The sequence below is a fragment of the Cebus imitator genome, unplaced genomic scaffold (genome assembly GCF_001604975.1).
Source record: "Cebus imitator isolate Cc_AM_T3 unplaced genomic scaffold, Cebus_imitator-1.0 Scaffold71, whole genome shotgun sequence".
In the NCBI taxonomy this organism is placed as follows: Eukaryota; Metazoa; Chordata; class Mammalia; order Primates; family Cebidae; genus Cebus; species Cebus imitator.
Genome location: NW_016107386.1, coordinates 4,267,623 through 4,289,488, shown reverse-complemented (window position 1 = coordinate 4,289,488; position 21,866 = coordinate 4,267,623). Strand labels below are relative to the sequence as shown.

The window sequence follows — 21,866 nt, the reverse complement described above, 5'->3', positions numbered from 1 at the left end:
TCTGCCTGGATAAGCTATTTTATAACCTGACTTCTTCAAACAAAGTTTATATCATGTTTAAACCATGTTTAAGGTTCTAGCCTTAATTAAAAATATAAGGGAGAAAGATATTTCACATTTCTTTAAACTCAATTTCTGTAAACTCTAAGATCTTACAACAGAAGTGAAACTGCACATTTAGGGGTTCCTGCCCCTCCACTGATGCTGGCCTTTGTGGGTCAAATGTCCTTAGGAAAATGAAAGACTGTGCACTCCTGATTTGTTGGCCAGCTCTGTTGACCTCTTTCAGTGATGCCTTTAATGTATGGTCACTCCTATGAGGCTTCTTGTACTTTGGCAACTGGTGAGTCTCCATGTCCCTTGGGCTTTTTAGTCACATGTTCATCCACTGTTGCAATATAATACGCGCATCTAGGCAAGTTAACGATTAAATTGTTGGGATGAAAGGTCATCCTTTACTCAGAATATCAGAATGGTAGATAATTTGTTTTCCACCTTTTTTGCGGAAACAAGTAAAGAAGAAACAATACAGTCGTATTAATAGAAGAGCCTTCATTCCAGACACACTCCAAGAATCATGCTGGAGAAGTTCTGCAACTCTACTTTTTGGGTGAGAAATTACATTTATCTTCATATTGACTCTACTCAGACTCAAAACAAGTGGCAGTTAGTTAACTTAGGGTGGCCACCAACAAGAACCACAAACATTAGATGTGCAATTGGTCTAAAGCTCAGGCTTTTTTAGAAAGGGTAATTCATAATATCTCCAGAGGACATAAGGGACATAAGATCTGGGAAAGGTAATGCAATTTATTCTCTATCGTATTTTAGTTTTATCTCAGACTCTTTTTTTCTTGTACTAGCTAGTTGCAAAATTGCCTTCTCTAAGGAGAAATAGGTAAAAACCTTCCAATTTTATCAGTGTGAGGAAGGAGAATTGTTGCATACTTTGCTGGTAGAAGGAAGAGAAGATCTGTGATTGAGTCTTGCTAAGATACGCTGATGTTGAAATGTTAATGATAAGTTCTAGAAGAACTGGCAACTAATGATATGAACTAGAAGTTGAGTATAGCGATGCCACTTTGGGCATCATGAGCACTGAAATAATTTTTGAACAACTAGAGTTGAGTAATACTGTTTTTAAGGAAAAGAAGAGGCACCACTGACAGGGTGAAAAAGAATAGTGTAACATCAAGGAGTAATAGATAGCAAAGAATTTCATGACAGAGGACAATCAACAGTATCAAAGGTTTAGTGGAATAGAAAACAAAAAAGGACCTAGTATTTAGTGATTTCAGTAAGGGTTTAGTGAGAGTGTCATCTGCAAAATCCTAGCCCCAGCATCAAAATCACCTGGGGCATTTAACATAGTTTAAGTATCTTAAGTGATTCCTCTGAATTCTAACATTTGATAACCTTATGCAGAGGTGACAGGGGCAGGGATGAGATAGCAGAGCACCTGGGCAGCACCTTGTGTGTTACAAAGAACCTGGGCCCCAAGGCTCTTGGGACCAGGATTGTATACCATGGCAAGGTGGGGCTTCATGGGCTACAGTATCAAGACAGGACTGCTCTTGAGAATTCTGAGAACTATCTGATAAATTTTCTTGGTCAGGGCATCTCAACCATTTCTTTAAAGATAACCATATAACCATATAAAACAAATTTTAGCTATCTATAGGAAGAGAAAAATCTGTACTCATGTGACTCAGATACAAGAATTTGGTGCCCACCCACCCCCGCCAACTTCCACTTAATAAAACACTTCCATTTATTGCAGAATGCAAAGACTGCACAAAACTTGCTTGTAGTAAACCTTCTGTCCCGCAATGCTGTTATCACTGCTGTGTTAACACTGGCCAGGTTTTTAATATAAGCTGGGCCATCACTCTGGGCCATCAGAGGCTAAATGAGACAGTATGACTAAGCATTCTCCCTGAATGGCACCTGAATGTTTGAACATCTGTCAGTAAGTTCAGCTAGTGTTAAAAACTTGAATAATTTTCTGTATCCCAGGGACGTATTCTCTCCTTTGGACTTGGGAACAGTCCTTCTTCATCCTATAATTTGACAAATGCAGTGGTGAGGTTTACTCAGAATAGCTGGTACAGAATTCACTTAGAATCAGAGGAAGATAGGTTTTTAGAGGATAGGTTGGCCAGAAAGTAACTGAATTTGTTATTAAATGGTGAATTTGTATCAATGGGGATAAATAGAAAAATACAGATAGTTAAAGGGTAAGGCTGGATATGGATATGAAGTTGAGTTAAAATTGTCTGGAAGCAGTGGGATGTGCTGCAGGATGGTTTTCTGTCTTCACAATGCATGTATGCAACGATCCTTCCCCTTTGGTCTCCAGAATTCCTCATTCCTGGACAGTCCGGAGGCAGACCTGCCACTTTGTTTTGAGCAAACTGTTCTGGTGTGGATTCCCTTGGGCTTCCTATGGCTCCTGGCCCCCTGGCAGCTTCTCCATGTGTATAAATCCAGGACCAAGAGATCTTCTACCACCAAACTCTACCTTGCTAAGCAGGTAAAACACCACTGTTTTTGAACTCTAATTCCTTGGTGCATAACAGAGACATTTTATTGGTGGTTACTGTCCTCTTCCTTGTCTTTAACCAGTGGTCACAGATGCCATTGTCTCAGGTAGAACCAGGCTCTAGGTTTCCCTCTCTCCATCTACTCTAATTCTCTCTGGTCCCTTGCCACATTTTTTAAATCAAAGTAGCTCTGATTTTTGCATAAGAATGGTGACTCTTAATTCTTGTGAATATTGTGATCCCTAAACACAAAGGGTATATATCAATTAAATTATCTTTTCAGCATTTGAGAAATAAATACTGGATCACCTATCTTTAAACAATTCTAATAAATTGGTGGACTGCAATTCAGTCGGTACCTACCTCATGAAAATCAGCTAGATAATGGATCTCCTGCCCTGCTGAGATAATCCAACTATCACTCATTTTCAAAAATTTGGATCCAAAATAGGGTTTCCATTTTCCCTGTGTATTCCATGAGTCAGGATGATCACTCACAGTAGAGGGAGGAAGGGTGAATGTGTACAGTGACAAGCATGAGTAGGGAAATCATGGAAAGGACATGTCTGCAGGAGAGGCCCAGGGAGGAGCCAGGAGGGGAGGAGCCTTCAGCTAGCTACGCCAACTCACTGAGGGAGGGGTCTTGTGGGAACCCAAGACCCTCATTCGAGGATATAAAGTTACCTCATAAAATCTGCCATCTGCTTCTTTTCACTAGTTTTTTTTCTGTCATTATTATTATTAATATTATTACTATTTTAAATGGAGTCTCACTCTGTTGACCAGGCTGGAGTGCAGTGGCCTGATCTTGGCTCACTGCAACTTCCGCCTCCTGGGTTCAAGTGATTCTCATGCCTCAACCCCTCCTGAGTAGCTGGGACTACAGGTGCATGCTACCATGCCCGACTAATTTTTGTATTTTTAGTAGGGATGGAGTTTCACCATGTTAGCCAGGCTGGTCACAAACTCCTGACCTCAAGTGATACCACAAGCCTTGGCCTCCCAAAGTGCTGGAATTACAAGCATGAATCACCACACCCAGCCTCTATCTGTCCTTATCTTTAAACAGGTTTTTAGAAAGGCAAACTAGCTTCCGTTGCTCTCTCCAAGCATACCTAACAATGACTCAGGTTGCCTGGAGCCTTAAAAAGGAGGAAAGAGTTTGGTCAAAGGAAGTGGAATTCCCCTTGACACTTTGAGGTCGGAGTGGGTAGTGGGTTTTGTTAGATTTTGATTAGAAAAAGAACAGTCTCAGAGCTTGGGGCAGGGTCACTGTCTCCCTTGTTGACCTGAGTGCCCAGTGCAGAACCTAGCATGTTTCAGACACTCAGGTGGAATTCAACATTTGTTTAATGTTGATGTTGAATGCATTCTGTGAATAGTGGTTGATTCAAGAGTATGTTAGAGCTGGACGCAGTGGTACATACCTGTAATCCCAGCTCCTCTGGAGGCTGGAAGTGGTAGGGTCAGTTGAGGTCAGCCTGGCAGCATAGCAAGTCCCCATCTCTTAAAAAAAAAAGGAAAGTAGTATGTTAGAACATTCTGAACATTAAATAACTCTGAACATTTAATGAACATTTACTAGTATTCTCAGTACCTTTGACAATTGAGTCAATGTTTGAGGTAGAAGCAATCAAGTTGGGAGGCTTTCTCCACTTTCTGGAGCTTCCAAGAAGAAGCTGATTAATGATTAATATCCCATCCCAATAAAAGCTACTAGTTAACTTTTACAAAATACTTTACTGAGATATAATTTACATACCATACAGTTCTGCCATTTAAATACAATTCAGGTCAGACACAGTGGCTCGCACTTGTAATCCCAACACTGTGGGAAACTGAGGTGGTGGATTACTTGAGGTTAGAAGTTTGAGACCAGTCTGACCAAAGTGGTGAAATCTCGTCTCTACTAAAAATACAGAAAAATTAGCCGGGTGTGGTGGTGCACACCTGAAACCCCAGCTACTCAGATGGCTGAGACGTGAGGATCACTTGAACCCAGAAGGCAGAGGTTGCAGTGAGCTGAGATCACGCCACTGCACTCCAGCTTCAGACTCTGTCTCAAAAAAAAAAAATACTATTCAGTTTTCAGTATATTGACACATATGTGCTATCATCACCACAATTTTAGAACATTTCATCCTCTTTAACCACCGTCTACTCATTCCCCTTAACCCTAACTGACTGCTAAATTTCTTTCCTGTCTTTATAGATTTCCCTGTTCTAGACATTTCATATGAATGGAATTATACACAATGTGCTCTTTTTGTGATTGGCTTCTTTCACTTAGCACAATGTTTTCAAGGTTTATCTGTTCTGTACCATTGCTGTACCATATATTGATATCGATATTTTACTCCTTTTTTTTGAGATGGATTCTTGCTCTGTAGCCCAGGCAGGCTGCCAACTTAGATTCTCACCAACAGTGTATTAAAGTTCATGTCCCTGCACCATTGACAACTTGAGTTATTTTCAACTTTTATGTGCAAACATGACATCTCATTGAGTTACTCTGCATTTTTATGAATACTAACACAATTGATTTTTAAAATTTCTTAAGTATATTTCATTTATGAATTGTCTGTTCATATCACATCCTTATTTTTTTAATGGGGATATGAATGTATTTAACTTATTTTTTGAACAGATAATTCTCAGAGGGTTACAAAATTCAATAACTACAAAAGGGGCTGGGCATAGTAGCTCATGCCTGTAATCCCAAGACTTAGGGAAGCTGAAGTGGGAGAATTGCTTGAGCCCAGGTGTTCGAGACCTGCGTGGCCAACATGATGAGACCCATCTCTACAAAAAATAAAATTAGCCAGGCATGGTGGCATGTGCCTGTGGTCCCAGCTACTGGGGAGGCTGAGGTGGGAAGATCACCTGACAAGTTCAAGGATGTCAAGACTGCAGTGAGCCATGTTCACACCACTGCACTTCAGCCTGGGCAACAGAACTAGACCCTGTCTCAAGAAAAAAAAAGTTTAAAGGGTATACAGTACTCTAGTCACTCTTTCCTGTCTTAGCTTGCAACCATTGATACCAGTTCCCCATATCTCTTTTTAGAAATAACCTGTGCTTTTACAATCAGCTATGTACATATATTTTTTTCACATAAATGCTAGTGTCCCATATGTGCTCTTCTGTTTCTTACAGCTCCTAGCACATAAAAATCTACATGTTTCTCTTTTTTATGGATATTTTATTCATTTGTACCTAAGCAGCCAAACTCGTACTGATACCACCACGATGCAACAAAATATAAAACATCATTCCATTAATGTTGGAGTAATGAACAAATTAGGGGGTCATGGTAAAACACAGCCAAAAGGGGCTAAGGAAATCAGTGGAGTGCATTACAGCGCAACCCTTCACCTGAACAATTGAGTTTTTAAAATAAGTAAAGCCCCCCAATCTTAGAAAATAGGGATAACCCTTCATCACACATCTTTTTTTTATTGCATTTTAGGTTTTGGGGTACATGTGAAGAGCATGCAATATCGTTGCATAGGTACACACATGGCAGTGTGATTTGCTGCCTTCCTCCCCATCAGCTATATCTGGCATTTATCCCCATGCTATCTCTCCCCAACTCCCCACCCCTGGCTATCCCTCCCCGATTTCCCCCCGACAGACCCCAGTGTGTGATGCACCCCTCCCTGTGTCCATGTGTTCTCATTGTTCAACTCCCACCTATGAGTGAGAACATGTGGTGTTTGATTTTCTGTTCTTGCATCAGTTTGCTGAGAATGATGGTTTCTAGGTTCATCCATGTCCCTACAAAGGACACGAACTCATCGTTTTTGATGGCTGCATAATATTCCATGGTGTATATGTGCCACATTTTCCCTGTCCAGTCTGTCATCGATGGGCATTTGGGTTGGTTCCAGGTCTTTGCTATTGTAAACAGTGCTGCAATGAATATTTGTGTGCATGTGTCCTTATAGTAGAACGATTTGTAATCCTTTGGATATATACCCAGTAATGGGATTGCTGGGTCAAATGGAATTTCTATTTCTAGGTCCTTGAGGAATTGCCACACTGTCTTCCACAATGGTGGCTAATTTACACTCCCACCAACGGTGTAAAAGTGTTCCTATTTCTCCACATCCTCTCCAGCATCTGTTGTCTCCAGATTTTTTAATGATTGCCATTCTAACTGGCATGAGATGGTATCTCAATGTAGTTTTGATTTGCATTTCTCTAATGACCAGTGTTCATCACACATCTTTATACTTTTTTACTTCCTCTTCTTGAGGTTAGATTCTAAATCCTAAAGATACACAAACTAGATTATATCTACTTATCTATAGCCAGAGACATCGTGTTGTCTAAAGAAGCCAAGTTTACTGAAACCTCTTTGATTAGACTTCAGTTATATCCCACCCCCCAAACTGACCCAATAGGTGCAATGAGAACCAGGATATCAAGACAGAATACATAGCTGTAAAACAAGAAAAATCCTAGGAGGGAAGGAAGGAAAAAAGGATTCAGCCACTACCCAGACTGAACTTGGGTAACATATTCATCTCCACACATTTTTCAGGCTGCATGTTCATGGAGTAATTTAGGAATAAATCTATGATTTGTGAAGCACTAAAATACTTAGTGGTTTACTGTATAATATCAGAGCTTATCCCAGCAGTTTCCAAGACAGCCTCCAAAAACTGGCAGGAGAATTTTGCTGGAGCTGCATGCAGGAATACCAAGATTCCATACCACACTGATGAAACTGGTTGTTCGGGACTGGTTGTGTGCCAGGTCTGACTTTTCTGGGAATGGCTAATCCACATTGGAAGGCTTCCAGATGTGTTCCCTAGACATCCCTGTTGGTAGGAAGAGATTTACAAGAAAAAAACAAACCCATTCAAAAGTGGGTGAAAGATATGAACAGAAACTTTTCAAAAGAGGACATTTATGAGACCAACAAATATATGAAAAAAATGCTCATCATCACTGGTCATTAGAGAAATGCAAATCAAAACCACATTGAGATACCATCTCACACCAGTTAGAATGGCAATCATTAAAAAATCTGGAGACAACAGATGCTGGAGAGGATGTGGAGAAATAGCAACACTTACACACTGTTAGTAGGAGTGTAAATTAGTTCAATCATTGTGGAAGACAGTGTGAGGATTCCTCAAGGATCTAGAAATAGAAATTCCATTTGACCCACCAATCCCGTTGCTGGGTATATAACCAAAGGATTATAAATCATTCTGTTATAAAGACACATGCACTCATATGTTCACTGCAGCACTGTTTACAATAGCAAAGACCTGGAACAAACCCAAATGCCCATCAATGATAGACTGGACAAAGAAAATGTGGCACATATATACCACGGAATACTATGCAGCCATAAAAAAGGATGATTTCATGTCCTTTGTAGGGACATGAATGAGTTTGGAAACCATCATTCTCAGCAAACTGAGACAAGAACAGAAAACCAAACACTGTATATTCTCACTCATAGATGGGTGTTGAACATGAGAACACATGGGCACAGGGAGAGGAACATCACACACTGGGGTCTGTTGGGGGGTGGGGAACTAGGGGAGGGACAGCGGGGGGTGGGAAGGTTGTGGAGGGATAACACTGGGAGAAATACCTGATATAGGTGATGGGGGCATGGAGTCAGCAAACCACCATGGCGTGTATGTACCTATGCAACAATCCAGCAAGATCTGTACATGCACCCCAGAACTTAAAGTACAATTTTAAAAAAATTAAAGAAAGAAAAGGTGCGGGAGAAATTAAAGAGATGGACTGTAAAAATGGCTAAGGCTTTAAGATGTAAGTATCCAGGTGGAAGATCTTAGAGAAATATGTAAAATTTCTCCAAATGTAAAAGTATCAAAAAGCCAGGATGAACTCAGTTCCCTCCACAGTAACAAGAGGCAACCATCTCAGTCCTGCAAAAGGTCTGTTTTTTTCTTTGTAATGATTCTTTGAGAAGCTATTGTTTGAATGTACCATAATTTATGTGCCCTATATGATATGAATTTCATTGGTTTCTAATATTTTGCATCATGAGCAATGCTGCAATACACAGCTTTGTATATATGTGTGTATACAAGTGTGTCCATAGGATAAATTCCAAAAAATGAAATGACTGAGTTAAAGGTATATGAATTCAGAATTTTTATAGATATTGCAAACTGCCCTCCAAAGAGGCTTTCCTCAGTCTCAACAACTTTGTATCACAGTTTTTGATGTTTGCTAGTTAGGCAAAAATGGTATGTCATTATACTTTCAAATTGTATTCTCATATTAATGAGGTTAAGCATATTCTCATATGTGTAAAAGCCTTTTGTGTTTTTTTAAAATCCATTTATATTATTTACTCATTTTCTGCATTATTAGGGTATTTTTTAAAATTACTTTGTAGAAGTTCTTTATAAAGTTAACTGGTCTTTTTTGATATGAATTTCTCAGTGTATTTCAAATCCGTTGTGTGTATTTAATATATATGAGCCTGTGGCAAGGCCCCCTCCTTTTCCCTGGCCTGGGTAGTAGGCTGCTGGTTAATGTCCTCTAGTCATCTCCAAGGGCAGGTGCCTTAGCTTTAGCTTGCTCTGTTTTACCTCCTAATTTAGCTAAAGGCAACCGGAACTTACTACCTATAAAGCTATTTGTTTACCCAAAACATCATAGTCTGTTATGAGAAAACACCCTACAGTGTATTATATACTTGAAAAACAAAATACATTCCAGTTATTAACATGTCTTTGACTCAACTTCTTACTAAATAATGGCACTGATCCTATTAGTTAAAGTAAAGGTACATTCATCTCCTTCTTTGGCTGGTTTTCATCACAAAGGGCCCATTATCTCTGCCTGAGCCATTCTGGATAAATGAGACTTAAAAGAATGAGTAAGCGTAGATGGATAGGAGTATAAAAGGATGAGGGGAGGGGCGATGGTGCCACATAAATATCTTCATTTTGGTGGCTAAGATGCTGGTATACTTCCTTAGTAGAGGCAGTAATTTTCCCTCCTGATAGGTGCGGATGTGGGCCTTTAAATCGGTGTAATGTGTATCATGTCTTCTGAGCTCATAGGACAAATATTGATTGGCATTATCTGGGATCAAGACTGGGGCTGGGTGCGGTGGCTCATGCTTGTAATCCCAGTGCTTTGGGAGGCCGAGGCGGGCAGATCACCTGAGGTCAGGAGTTTGAGACCAGCCTGGCCAGTGTGGTGCAATCCCATCTTTACTAAAAATCCAAAAATTAGCCAGGCATGGTGGCGCATTCTTGTAATCCCAGCTACTTGGGAGGCTGAGGCAGGAGAATTGCTTGAACCCAGGAGGTAGAGGTTGCAGTGAGTCGAGATCGCGCTTCTGCACTCCAGCCTGGGCGACAGAACAAGACTCCGTCTCAAAACAAAAACAAAAACAAAAAATCTATGGCCTAAGAAAGGGAATAGTGCCTTTTAAACCTGGTACTTTCTATTGCTGTGTAGCAAAATACCCCAAAACTTAGCAGCTAAATAAGAATTCTTTAAATCTTAACAGTTTCTGTGGGTCAGGAATTTGGGAGCAGCTTACCCAGGTTCTGCTTCAGGGTCTCTCATGAGGATGAAGTTAGTATGTGCTGTCTGGAGCTACTGGCATGTGAAGGCTTGCCTGGGGCTAAAAGATATGCTTCTAAGGTGACTCTCACATGGCTGGTGGCAGGAAGCCTCAGTTTCTCACTGGCTGTTGGCAGAAGGTCTCAGTTCCTTACCAAGTGGACCTCTCCAAAGAGCTATTGGAGTGTCCTCATGGCAGGACTGGTAGCTTTCTCCATAGTGAGCAATCAGAGACAGAGAACAAATCCACATTGCTTTTTATTACCTAGCCTTGGAAGTCACAAACTGTCACTTCTGCCATTTTCTATTCGCCAGAAGTACATCCCTAAGCCCCAGACCACACTCAAGGGAACGGTAACTAAGCTCTGCTCTTTGAAGAGAGGAATATCAAAAAAATCTGAGGACATATTTTAAAACTTCACACTGAGCATCCCTTAAAAACAATTATCATGGCATACTTTGAACATTATTCTATCACTTGAACTGTATGTATCTGTTGGTGAGACCAGCTCCCAATATATCAACGTGGGTTTAAGATCTCTCAAAGCAATTGAGTGGTCAGTGAAAAAGAAAGAGAGAAAAAGAAAAAATTTTCTTTAAAGCTGGGCCCAGGGGATACACCACATAAAGCCACTCCGTGGATGTCTGACATTCCCCTGAAAACCTCAGTTTTTTATTGTGCTCTTTCCATAAGGGAGGGGGAGCAAGATTACTCGAAGTTTCAGTGATAATTATCAAGTTAAACATAATCCATACAGCAAGTAACAAACATCACAAAGCAAATAACTCATTTCAGGGAAACTAAATTCTAAGAGAATTTATAGGTTAAAAATCAACAACAATTTCTTCTTGTTATTTCAGATAGCTTGGGTTTTGCCAATTCTTCCAGAGGCTTGGGGTTGCTCAGTCACCGCAGAGGGGTTCAGAGTATTCCCAGCGTGCATCCAGTCATTCCAGAAATATTTATTGTGTTATCTGAATTACTGTATACCATTCTTCTTATCCATCACTGAAAACCGTTCTAAGAGCCTTATAAAGAATGATATTCTCCTAACAGTGGTCTTTTTCCCTTCTCAGGTATTCGTTGGTTTTCTTCTTATTCTAGCAGCTATAGAGCTGGCCCTTGTTCTCTCAGAAGACTCTGGACAAGCCACAGTCCCTGCTGTTCGATATACCAACACAGGCCTCTACCTAGGCACATGGGTAAGACCTATCACCGCTTCTACCCTGCTTCCCTTTTCATCACCCAGAGGTATCTAGCTGAAATGTACTCTTTGAGGGTAAAATTAATTCCAAGATCATCTGTCTTTTTCACAGGATCCATAGTTAGGCAAAGCTTGGGAATGGGGTGAAACAAATTTTAGGTTTTCATCTTCATTTAAGCATTAATGTATAGAGCCTTCTCCCTAGGTTAAGTATTAGCTTTCATGTCTAAGATGTATATCTTATGTCCACATATCTTGCCATCTAAGGGTCACAGAGGAGAGCTAAGTTTCTTGATTTAAAGAATAGTTTAAATACTGTAAATACTATTTTTAAATTGATTGATGAGTCTAAACAATGGATCAGTGAGCTTAGAGTTTATATAAACTTGATGTCAAAAAACTAATGTCTCAGGCATTTTTGGGGGGTGGGGCCTAGACAGTGTTTAAAAAGCAATTGAATTGCCATCAATTCAATGGGAACTAATGACACATAATTATTTGAACTTTCAAACTTTATTGAAAAATGGGAATGTCTGACAACTGCAAACCTATGTTCGGGCAGGGCAATGTCAGCTGGGCCTCAGTGGCAGTGGCTGGGCACAATCCTCCCTGGGCAGTAGATGTGCTCAGCACAATCCTCCCTGGGCAAATGTTACAAATCGTGGCCCTTTCCCCACCAGAATGCTGTTTTAGGAGCACAGCAGTAGGTCTAGGAAATCAACATTTAATTTATTTATATCTATGTGAGATGATATAAGGCAAGTTTTTTTTTAATCAATTGCTGAATCTTATATTAGAAAATGAAGATATAGACACATTGCACCTAATTCATTAGAACCTGCCTTCAGACCTTACTTCTGTAATGTCTGAAATTAATTTTCCTTGGTCTTGACAAGGTTTTTCTAGCTCCCAAAGTAACTCCACTAAAATGCAGATAGTGACCTACTTTCTTGGCTGACTTCCCACTGAAGGGTGGTTCATGGAGATGATGTGCTGAAAGAGAAAGCTGGATAGCAGGGGGAGGAAATGTTCAATGGCATCCATGTGCCCTTTGCCTGGCCAGATCACTTACAGCAGTCTTCTCCCTCAGCCCTCCTTTCTTCCCATGTTCTCTGACATCCTTCTCCCCTCAGTCCTTGGTCAGTGGGAGAACATGGTGTGAATTTCTCTCCAGGTCCTGGTTTTGCTGATCCAACACAGCAGACAATGGTGTGTACAGAAGAACTCCTGGTTCCTGTCGGTATTCTGGATTCTCTCCATACTCTGTGGTACTTTCCAATTTCAGACTCTAATCCGGACACTCTTAAAGGTAAGGACAAAAGAGTGGGTGACACGAGGAGGTACCGCAGGGCAACTTCTAAGTCAGAGTAAATGGCATCAAGTTAAGTTGAGCTCCAGGGTAGAATTATATTAGAGGGATTTGATAATAGGCTTTAATCACAAGCATTGATATGTATGGGCCATGTAGACTTAATTTGGACAAAAGGCTCATTTTTCCTCTTTGTTTTTTTCTCCATAGGGTGACAATTCTAATCTGGCCTACTCCTGCCTGTTCTTCATCTCCTACGGATTCCAGATCCTGATCCTGATCTTTTCAGCATTTTCAGAAAATAATGAGTCATCAAATGTGAGATTTTAAATATGCCCATCTCATATGTTCCTTAATTGAATATGTTACCTTAATGAATATAACTTCGTCTGGATATCATGGAGGTCTCACAAGCCCAGAATAAGGTAGTACAGACCATTTTATGAAAAGGAAACAGTGATGAGAGTATTAAACTGCTGACTTTTACTTTCACCTACTGATTGTCAGCATAGTTAATTAATTCATATATCTATGCCAGAAAATCTGATTATCATTCTACTAGTGGCTTTAGGGTCTTGAAATAAAACCATGTTGATAAACTGAATTTAACATCATATCTAGTTTCTAGTACAACATTATATTATTAAAAAAATCAGTTTCTGGCTGGGCATGGTGACTCACACCTGTAATCCCAGCACTTTGGGAGGCCAAAGCGGGTGGATCACCTGAGGTCGGGGGTTCGAGTCCAGGCTGACTAACATGGAGAAACTCCGTCTCTACTAAAAATACAAAATTAGCCACGCATGGCGGTGCATGCCTGTAATCTCAGCGACTTGGGAGGCTGAGGCAGGAGAATCACTTGAACCTGGGAGGCAGAGATTGTGGTGAGCCAAGATAGCGCCATTGCACTCCAGCCTAGGCAACAAGAGCAAAACTCCGTCTCAAAAAAAAAAAAAAAAAAAAAATCAGTTTCTGATTTTAGAGTTCCATGCAGTTCCTGTCTCCAATTGGTTTATTTTCTGATTTTTTGTGTCTTTCAGAATCCATCAACCACAGCTTCATTCCTGAGTAGCATTACCTACAGTTGGTATGACAGGTAGGAAAGCCTGGAGTATGGGTTGTCTATATCCTTACTCTCTCACTCCTCTGAAATGACAGAAAGATTGATTTTTTTTTTTTTTTGAGACGAAGTTTTGTCACCCAAGCTGGAGTACAATAGTACAATCTTGGCTCACTGCAACATCCTGAGTTCAAGCTCTTATCCTGCCTCAGCCTCCCGAGTAGCTGGGATTACAGGTGTGCACCACCACATCCAGCTAATTTTTGTATTTTTAGTAGAGACAGGGTTTCACCATGTTGGCCAGGCTGGTCTCAAACTCCTGAGCTCGTGATCCGCCTGCCTCAGCCTCCCAAAGTGCTGGGATTACAGGCGTAAGCCACTGTGCCCAGCCAAAAGATTAATTTTTTAAAAAATACCTCCTGTGACCTCCATTTCTCGTCTACTTAGAATCAGAGAGTGTTAAAACTCACAGGCCAACTTAATCCAAGCCCTCCATTGGGCAGATTGGGATGCTGAGGAGAAGATGGAGGGGGATTTTTTTTTTTTTTTTATCAGCCTGGGGGTCCCACAGGAGAAGAGTAAAGACGCAATAGGACAGGAATGGCAAAATTTGGAGGCAGGTTTGGAGGGTAAGGGGTGCAATAGCTGGCCTGGACTACCAGAGGATGTGGAGCAGGCACCCTTGGCCTTTATAGTTGCAGGGACCCATTTGGCAGGCTGATGAACCCTCTGAATCCCTTCTCGGATAGTGTTTTAAATGCATAAAATAAAATGAAAGACACTGGATTCTAAAGAAAGCCAAATATATTGAAATACAGTTACCAAAATATTTAAAAAACAAATGTGTGATTTAGTAATGCATGCACTTCTTTATTAATGCATTAAATAACAAAATCTAGTGATGAGTCTAATAATGACCATAATTTCAACGTATTGACAAGCATAGTGAGCTATGAGAACATGTGGGATTTCTTAGCTGGGCACCATGGCTCACTCATGTAATCCCAGCACTTTGGGAGGCTTAGGTGGTGGGTCACCTGAGGTCACGAGTTCGAGACCAGCCTGGCCAACATGGTGAAACCCCATCTCTACTAAAAATATAAAAACTAGCCAGGCATGGTGGCACACGTCTGTAATCCCAGCTCCTCAGGAGGCTAAGGCAGGAGAATCACTTGAACCTGGGAAGTGGAGGTTGCTGTGAGCCAAGATTGTGCCATTGCACTCCAGTCTGGGTGACAATAGCGAAATTCCATCTCAAAAAACAAAAAACACACACAAAAAAGAAAATATGGGATTTCTAAAGGCTAGATTTCAGTTAGACGTTATTATAAATAATATAATTTAGGCCACGTGTGGTGACTTACAACTGTAATCCTAGCACTTTGGGAAGCCAAGGCAGGAAAATCCCTTGATCTCAGCAGTTTGAGGCTGCAATCAGCTATGGTTGTATCAGTGCACTCCAGCTTGGGTAGAGAAAAACCATGTCTCTAAACATATGTATAATTTATTTTTCATCTGTGTTCTCAAACCCCTAGTTAAGATCCCTGATCAAGAGATATGGCACAGTGGTTGGGCATAGTGGCCCATACCTATAATCCCAGCACCTTGGGAGGCTGAGATGGGCGGATCACTTGAGGTCAGGAGTTTGAGAACAGCCTGGCTAACATGGTGAAATCCCTGTCTCTACTAAAAATACAAAAATTAGCCAGGGGCCAGGTGATTCATACCTGTAATCCCAACACTTTGGGAGGCAGAGGCGGATGGATCACCTGAGGTCAGGAGTTCGAGACCAGTCTGGCCAACATGGTGAAATGGTGAAAACCTGTCTCAACTAAAAATACAAAATTAGCCAGGTGTGGTGGGCATGCCTGCAGTTCCAGCTACTTGGGAGGCGAGGCAGGAGAATTGCTTGAACCTGGGAGGCAGAGCTTGCAGTGAGTCGAGTTCATGCCATTGCACTCCGGCCTGGTGACTAGAGTGAAACTCTGTCTCAACAGAAAAAAAAAAAAAAAAGCCGGGTGGAGTGGTGCACATCTGTAGTCCCAGCTACTCAAGAGGCTAAGGCAGGAGAATCACTTTGATCACTTTGAACCCAGAAGGTGGAGGTTACAGTGAGCTAAGATTGCGCTACTGCACTCCAGCCTGGTCAACAGAGTGAGACTCCACCTCAAACACACACACACACACACACACACACACACACACACACACAGAGAGAGAGAGAGAGAGAGAGAGAGAGAGAGAGAGAACCAGAGATGCCACAGGGGCTGCTTTATTCCTGAGGGCATCAAGGAGGCCCCCAAGGAAATGCCAGAGTGGCAGAGAGGCAGCCAGTGTTTGAGGAAGAAGGAGCAAGAGCAGGACAAGGTGATGCTCTTTTAGCTCTTAATTCAGTAGTGCCCCTCCCTTTCCCCTTCTCTTGTCTTCTAACACATTCTCTTGCCCCTGCTTGTTCCCTTTTCTGCTCTCCCCACTCCTCTGTCAAGTTCAAAGGGCCAAGAGATGGGGGTAGTTCCATCCATATGTCCCTGTATCCCAGAACCTGGAGATAGGTTCTGATAGAGGTGGTGGAGACAGCCTCTGACTCAGCCTGGAGGGTCTCAGCCTGTGGGTTACTCTTGTTCCAGCATCGTTCTGAAAGGCTACAAGCAACCTCTGACGCTCGAAGATGTGTGGGAAGTTAATGAAGAGATTAAAACCAAGATACTTGTAAGCAAGTTTGAAACGCACATGAAGAGCGAGCTGCAGAAAGCCAGGCGGGCACTCCAGAGACGGCTGCAGAAGCGCTCCCAGCAGAACTCTGGAGCCAGGCTGCCTGGCTTGAACAAGAATCAGAGTCAAAGCCAAGATGTCCTTGTCCTGGTAACGTTCTCTTGAGTGTCTGTGTGAGTGTGCTGCATGTTTCAGGCAAGAGTTCATCAGCATCATGGCGATTCTGTCCTTACATTTTTATAGCACTTCATACTTCTCAGTGCCCTTTATATTACTGATGGTATTCACAATACTAATACTATCTTAGTGATGGATACATGGGATGTAAGGTACTGTTCTCTCTCCTTTGGGGTATTTTTGAAATTTTTCATAATGAACTATAGTTTTTTAAAAAAATAATACCTTTGCATTTCTAGATTTTGCACTTTGGTACAAATTAACATGAGCAGCCAATTTGTTGATTCATTCACTTGAAAATATTTGTTGAGCACAACTGTGTGTCAGTGACCATTCTGGGCACTAAAAGAGTACTCATCTTTTGAGAGCTAGAAAATATATAGTAAGCCCATACATAGGTTACTCTTGGAGAGTAACACAATAGCTATTAAGAAAATAAAACGATACTGTATTTGGAGTGAAGTGCGACTTTAGACAGGGTAACAGGGGAAGCTTCTCAGAGGAGATGATGTCTGAACAGACACCCAAGTGGTGAGATGAGTCCCTCTGAGGGACAGTCAGAGGGAAGGTGTTCCAGTCAGAAGGAGTAGGCATGCGATCCTGACACGTTTGGCTTGCTCCAGTAATGGCAAGAAGATCCAGCAGAGGGTGTGCATGGGGTGAGATGGGTGCAGGGAGGTGGATAGGGACGAAGCTGTGTGGATCCTTGTGGGCCACAATACAGAATCTGATTGCCAGTGGAAGCTTTTGAGCAGAGGAGTAATGAGATTGGATTAATGTTGTGAAAAGCTTACTTGACAGCTCCCCAGAGGATGGATCATAGCGGGCAAGAGTAGAAGCTAGAAGAGATGCCAGGGCAGTTGTCCCGGCAAGGGAAACTCATCAGATGGGACCTCAGTGAAAGACATTGTGAGAGAGTGTCACTGGTAGGCTGAGAAGCTGGAATTTGGGGCAAGATGAGACTCAGAAGAATGTAATGAGGAGGTCAAAGCATAGACAAACAGGCTGGTGATTGAGTCATAATTCCCCATGTATTAGTTTTCCAGGGCCGCCATGATAGAGTACCACAATTGGATAGCTTAAAATGGAAATGTACTGTCCCCAGTTCATGAGACCAGAAGGGTAAAATCAATATATCAGACTTGCTCTGCTGAAACCCGGAGGGGAGAATCCTCTCTTCCACCTTCTAGTGTTTGCCAGCAATCCTTTGCATTCCTTAACTTCCGGATGCATCACTCTGACCTCTGCCTTCACCATCACGGGGCTATCTTCTCCCTGAGTCTGTCTCTTCTCTGCTTGTAAAGATACTAATCATACCTCATTAGGACCCTAGTGGCCTCATCTTAATTTGGTTACATCTGCAAAGACCCTATTTCCAAATAAGGGCACATTTTAAGGTACTAGGGGTTAGGGCTTCAACATAGCTTTTGGGAGTGGGGATACCATTCAACCCATAACATCCCACAGCAACCACAAGCATAAAAAGAACAGAAAGGGCCTCTCAGCATCGTGCCCAGGACCTTCACTCTTAGGACTGCCCCTCAGGCCCCCACGCAGACAGGTCCCTGTTTTTACATGGGACTCTTACCAGCTTAGTTGCCTGGTTTTCTAATCCAAAATAGATTACAAGTATCAGTTAGGAGGAGGAGAGTGGAACAGTGAAGGCAGCTATAAGGGTGGAAGCAACTTGGCCAGAAGAGATGATCAAAGCCTGTACAGAGAAGGCCACAGGGCTGACAGGCTGACCATCCTGGAGCTGCTCAGGCCAGGAACAAACAACTCTGTGGACACTTGTTTGGTTTTGTACCTAGGAAGACGTTAAAAAGAAAAAAAAGAAGTCTGAGACCAAAGAAGATGTTCCAAAATCCTGGTTGATCAAAGCCCTGTTCAAAACTTTCTACATGGTGCTCCTGAAATCATTCCTGCTGAAGCTAATCCATGACATCTTCGTATTTGTGAGTCCTCAGCTGCTGAAGTGAGTCCCCAGGCCTTGAGTGGTCCTTTCAGGGCCTCCTCTGCCACCTTCCCTTTTGCCCCTGTGTATGTAAGCAGGAGCTTTTCTTAAATTCCCATTTTTAAAAAATGCTCATAATTTTCTTTCACTTTAACCTTACAACATTGTGTTCATGAAGACTGCAGGCAGTTTTCAAGATATATGATGATATGTATTTTAGCCTCTCTCTTCCCTTTATTAGGGGCTCTTTCTTGTTAAACTGCTAAGGGCTGAGCCAGGTCCAAGTGGTGGTCAGCCTACCCCTGGAGAGCGACTGACTTCATCTCTCCATCACAGCCTTCCATGGAAGGTTTAGGACAGTCTTGACAACACTTCGCAATCTGCTAAGATCTATGGAATGAACCACCTGCAGGGAAAGACAGGGCCAAAGCATTGCGTGGCAGCCATGTGGAGGATTCCTTTCATTATCCATTCTCACAGCCATGGGTTATCAACCCTAACTTCTTGCTGCTCACCTGCAAATAAAAGCAAGAACACCAGGCTAGGCATGGTGGCTCATGACTGTAATCTCAACACTTTGGGAAACTGAGGCAGGAAGATTGTTTGAGGCTAGGAGTTTGAAACCAGGCTGTTCAACATAGTGAGACCCCATCTCTACAAAAGAAAACAATTAGCCAGATGTAATGGCACATACCTATAGACCCACCTACTTGGGAGGCTGAGGTAGGAGGATCACCTGAGCCCAGGAGTTCAAGGCTTAATGAACTATGATCCTGCCACTGCACTCCATCCTGGGCAACAGAGTGAGACCCTGTATCGGAAACAAAACAAAATGAAATGAAAGCCCAGGCACAGTAGCTCACACCTGTAATCCAAGCACTTTGTGAGGCCAAGGAATGGATCACGAGGTCAGGAGATCGAGACCAACCTGGCTAACATGGTGAAACCCCATCTCTACTAAAAATACAAAAAATTAGCCGGGCAGTGTAGCACAGGCCTGTAATCCCAGCTACTTGGGAGGCTGAGGCAGGAGAATCGCTTGAACCCGGGAGGCAGAGGTTGCAGTGAGCCGAGATTGCACCACTGCACTCCAGCCTGGGCAACAGAGCGAGACTCTGTCTCAAAAAAACCCAACAAACAAACAAAACAAAACAAAAAGGACACTGGCAAAACTGTGGAACTTAGGTCTTTCAAAGGCTTTGGACAATTCTGGTCACTTTTGTTAGCTACAGTATAAGGATAGGGTGGTCCAGCTGGCTGTGTATGAGGAGAGAGGCGTCCTTGGAGGCTTGATGGGTATAACTAACTTGGCTTTTTTCTGGCAGATGGCTGATCTCCTTTGCAAATGACCATGACACATATTTGTGGATTGGATATCTCTGTGCAATCCTTTTATTTGCTGCAGCTCTTATTCAGTCATTCTGCCTTCAGAGTTATTTCCAATTGTGCTTCAAGCTGGGTATGATTGTACGGACAACCATCATGGCTTCTGTATATAAGAAGGTAAGCAGAACACGTCAGGTATCACCAAAGAAAATCCCCTTAGTAAATATGAGCATTGATTCCAAGATTGAGAAAAATGTGATGGAAATAATAACTAATCTCAATGCTTAATTTTGACTGGCCATACAGCCTCCTTTAGATGTTTCTCTGGAAATTAAATTATGAGAAGTATGTTCACAGACAATGGGTGTAGAGGCTGTGAGGGAAAAGATTCTGGGGGAGCAGCTTGCAAGCTGTTCTGGTGTTCAGGATCCACCTTGCAGCCCTGAAGACTTAGTTACCCATGCATCTCTTCCTGCCTCTCTTGACAAGGTGAAATGCTTTGGAAAAGAATATAAGGTCAGAAAAGAAGCTGGTGAAGGGTCAAACTCTTAAAACCACCAATATTTAACTCAAATACTTAATGAAACCCAGCCCAGAGACCTGGTGTATCCATCTCAAACTGCAGCCTTGCCAGAGCTCCATCTCCCCAGACCAAATTTCACCTAGTAACTTATTTTTCTAAACTTTAGCAGCTAACCCAACTCTCCTCTGCCTGACTTCTTTTTTCTTTTTATTATACTTTAAGTTCTGCAGTACATGTGCAGATCTTGCAGGATTGTTGCATAGGTACACAGATTTTGTAAATACATTCATGCTGATTACTGAGTTCTGCAGACTCAGGAGCTTTTTCAATTTCTTAAGATGATTTTGCTCATCTTCCCTCTGATGCATTGTTTGTAAGGGTTAACTTTCCCAAGGCAACCGTATGTTCCTCATGTCCTCCATACCAAGATGAAGTCTGATTTTGCTCCTTAAGAAATGAAAATACAGTAGTTATGATCAGTGACTACAGATTTGAGGAAAAAATTAATACATGAGGAGATAGGTTCCAACCGTTTTATAGGTTGGAATACCAGTTGATTTTCTTCTTATTTTTCTTCCATCACTAGAAAGTTCCATCATAGTGACTTCTCTATCACAGTTCCTACTTTTCTCCTTTGTTTTCCTCTCTAGAAACACCACTGTGTCTTTGTCTTCCCTGAGTAGTTGCTGGCTCATTGAGAGACAGTGGCAGATAACCCAAGTGTCTTTAGATCAAAAGTCTGGTCAAGTCCTTAACTCACAGATACCCCTACACTGGAATTTGTCTTCCCCTAATTGACTTTTTTTTTTTGAGATGGAGTCTTGCTCAGTTACCCAGGCTGGAGTGCAATGGCATGATCTCAGCCCACTGCAACCTCTGCCTCCCGGGTTCGAGCAATTCTTCTGCCTCAGACTCCAGAGAAGCTGGGATTACAGGCACCTGCCACCACACCTGGCTAATGTTTGTATTTTTAGTAGAGACAGGATTTTGCATGTTGGCCAGGCTGGTTTCGAACTCCTGATCTCAGGTGATCCGCCTGCCTCAGCCTCTCAAAGTGCTGGGATTACAGGTGTGAGCCCCTGTGCCCGGCCCCCCAGCTGATTTTTAAAATCTCCTTATTCCTTCTGGAGATACTGAGTTTCTGCTGGTTTACAGGTTATGAGGTCACTAACCAGGCTGTCTCAGCCAATGCTAGTAAAGTACACTTCTATAATTTTTTTGTAATTGTGATTATTCATTCACACTATTTTGATTCTTAATAGTCCAGGTTTTGCAACTGTTACAATCAATAAGGAAATTTATAAAATAGAGCCCTCAATGATACATTTATTCAAATAAATATCACTATTAAAAGAGCAGAAGAAGGCCGGGCGCGGTGGCTCAAGCCTGTAATCCCAGCACTTTGGGAGGCTGAGGCGGGTGGATCATGAGGTCAAGAGATCGAGACCATCCTGGTCAACATGGTGAAACCCCGTCTCT

The 21,866-nt window shown here is 42.1% G+C and overlaps 1 protein-coding gene across 2 annotated transcripts in view; it reads left to right on the top strand.

The window, feature by feature from the left end:
* Window positions 1-443: 443 nt before the first annotated feature.
* The window catches only part of ABCC2 (ATP binding cassette subfamily C member 2), a 60,978-nt gene continuing 39,555 nt past the window's right edge, over window positions 444-21,866 (top strand). The window contains exons 1-9 of one of the 2 annotated variants that reach the window (XM_017531279.2): window positions 444-610; window positions 2,360-2,533; window positions 11,199-11,324; window positions 12,501-12,635; window positions 12,846-12,953; window positions 13,676-13,731; window positions 16,323-16,557; window positions 18,396-18,559; window positions 19,864-20,041. In XM_017531279.2, the coding sequence (XP_017386768.1) occupies window positions 578-610; window positions 2,360-2,533; window positions 11,199-11,324; window positions 12,501-12,635; window positions 12,846-12,953; window positions 13,676-13,731; window positions 16,323-16,557; window positions 18,396-18,559; window positions 19,864-20,041 (1,209 nt within the window). In that variant the 5' untranslated portion in view covers window positions 444-577. The remainder of the gene's footprint in view (window positions 611-2,359; window positions 2,534-11,198; window positions 11,325-12,500; window positions 12,636-12,845; window positions 12,954-13,675; window positions 13,732-16,322; window positions 16,558-18,395; window positions 18,560-19,863; window positions 20,042-21,866) is intronic. The other variant, XM_037739540.1, reaches the window with a different exon arrangement.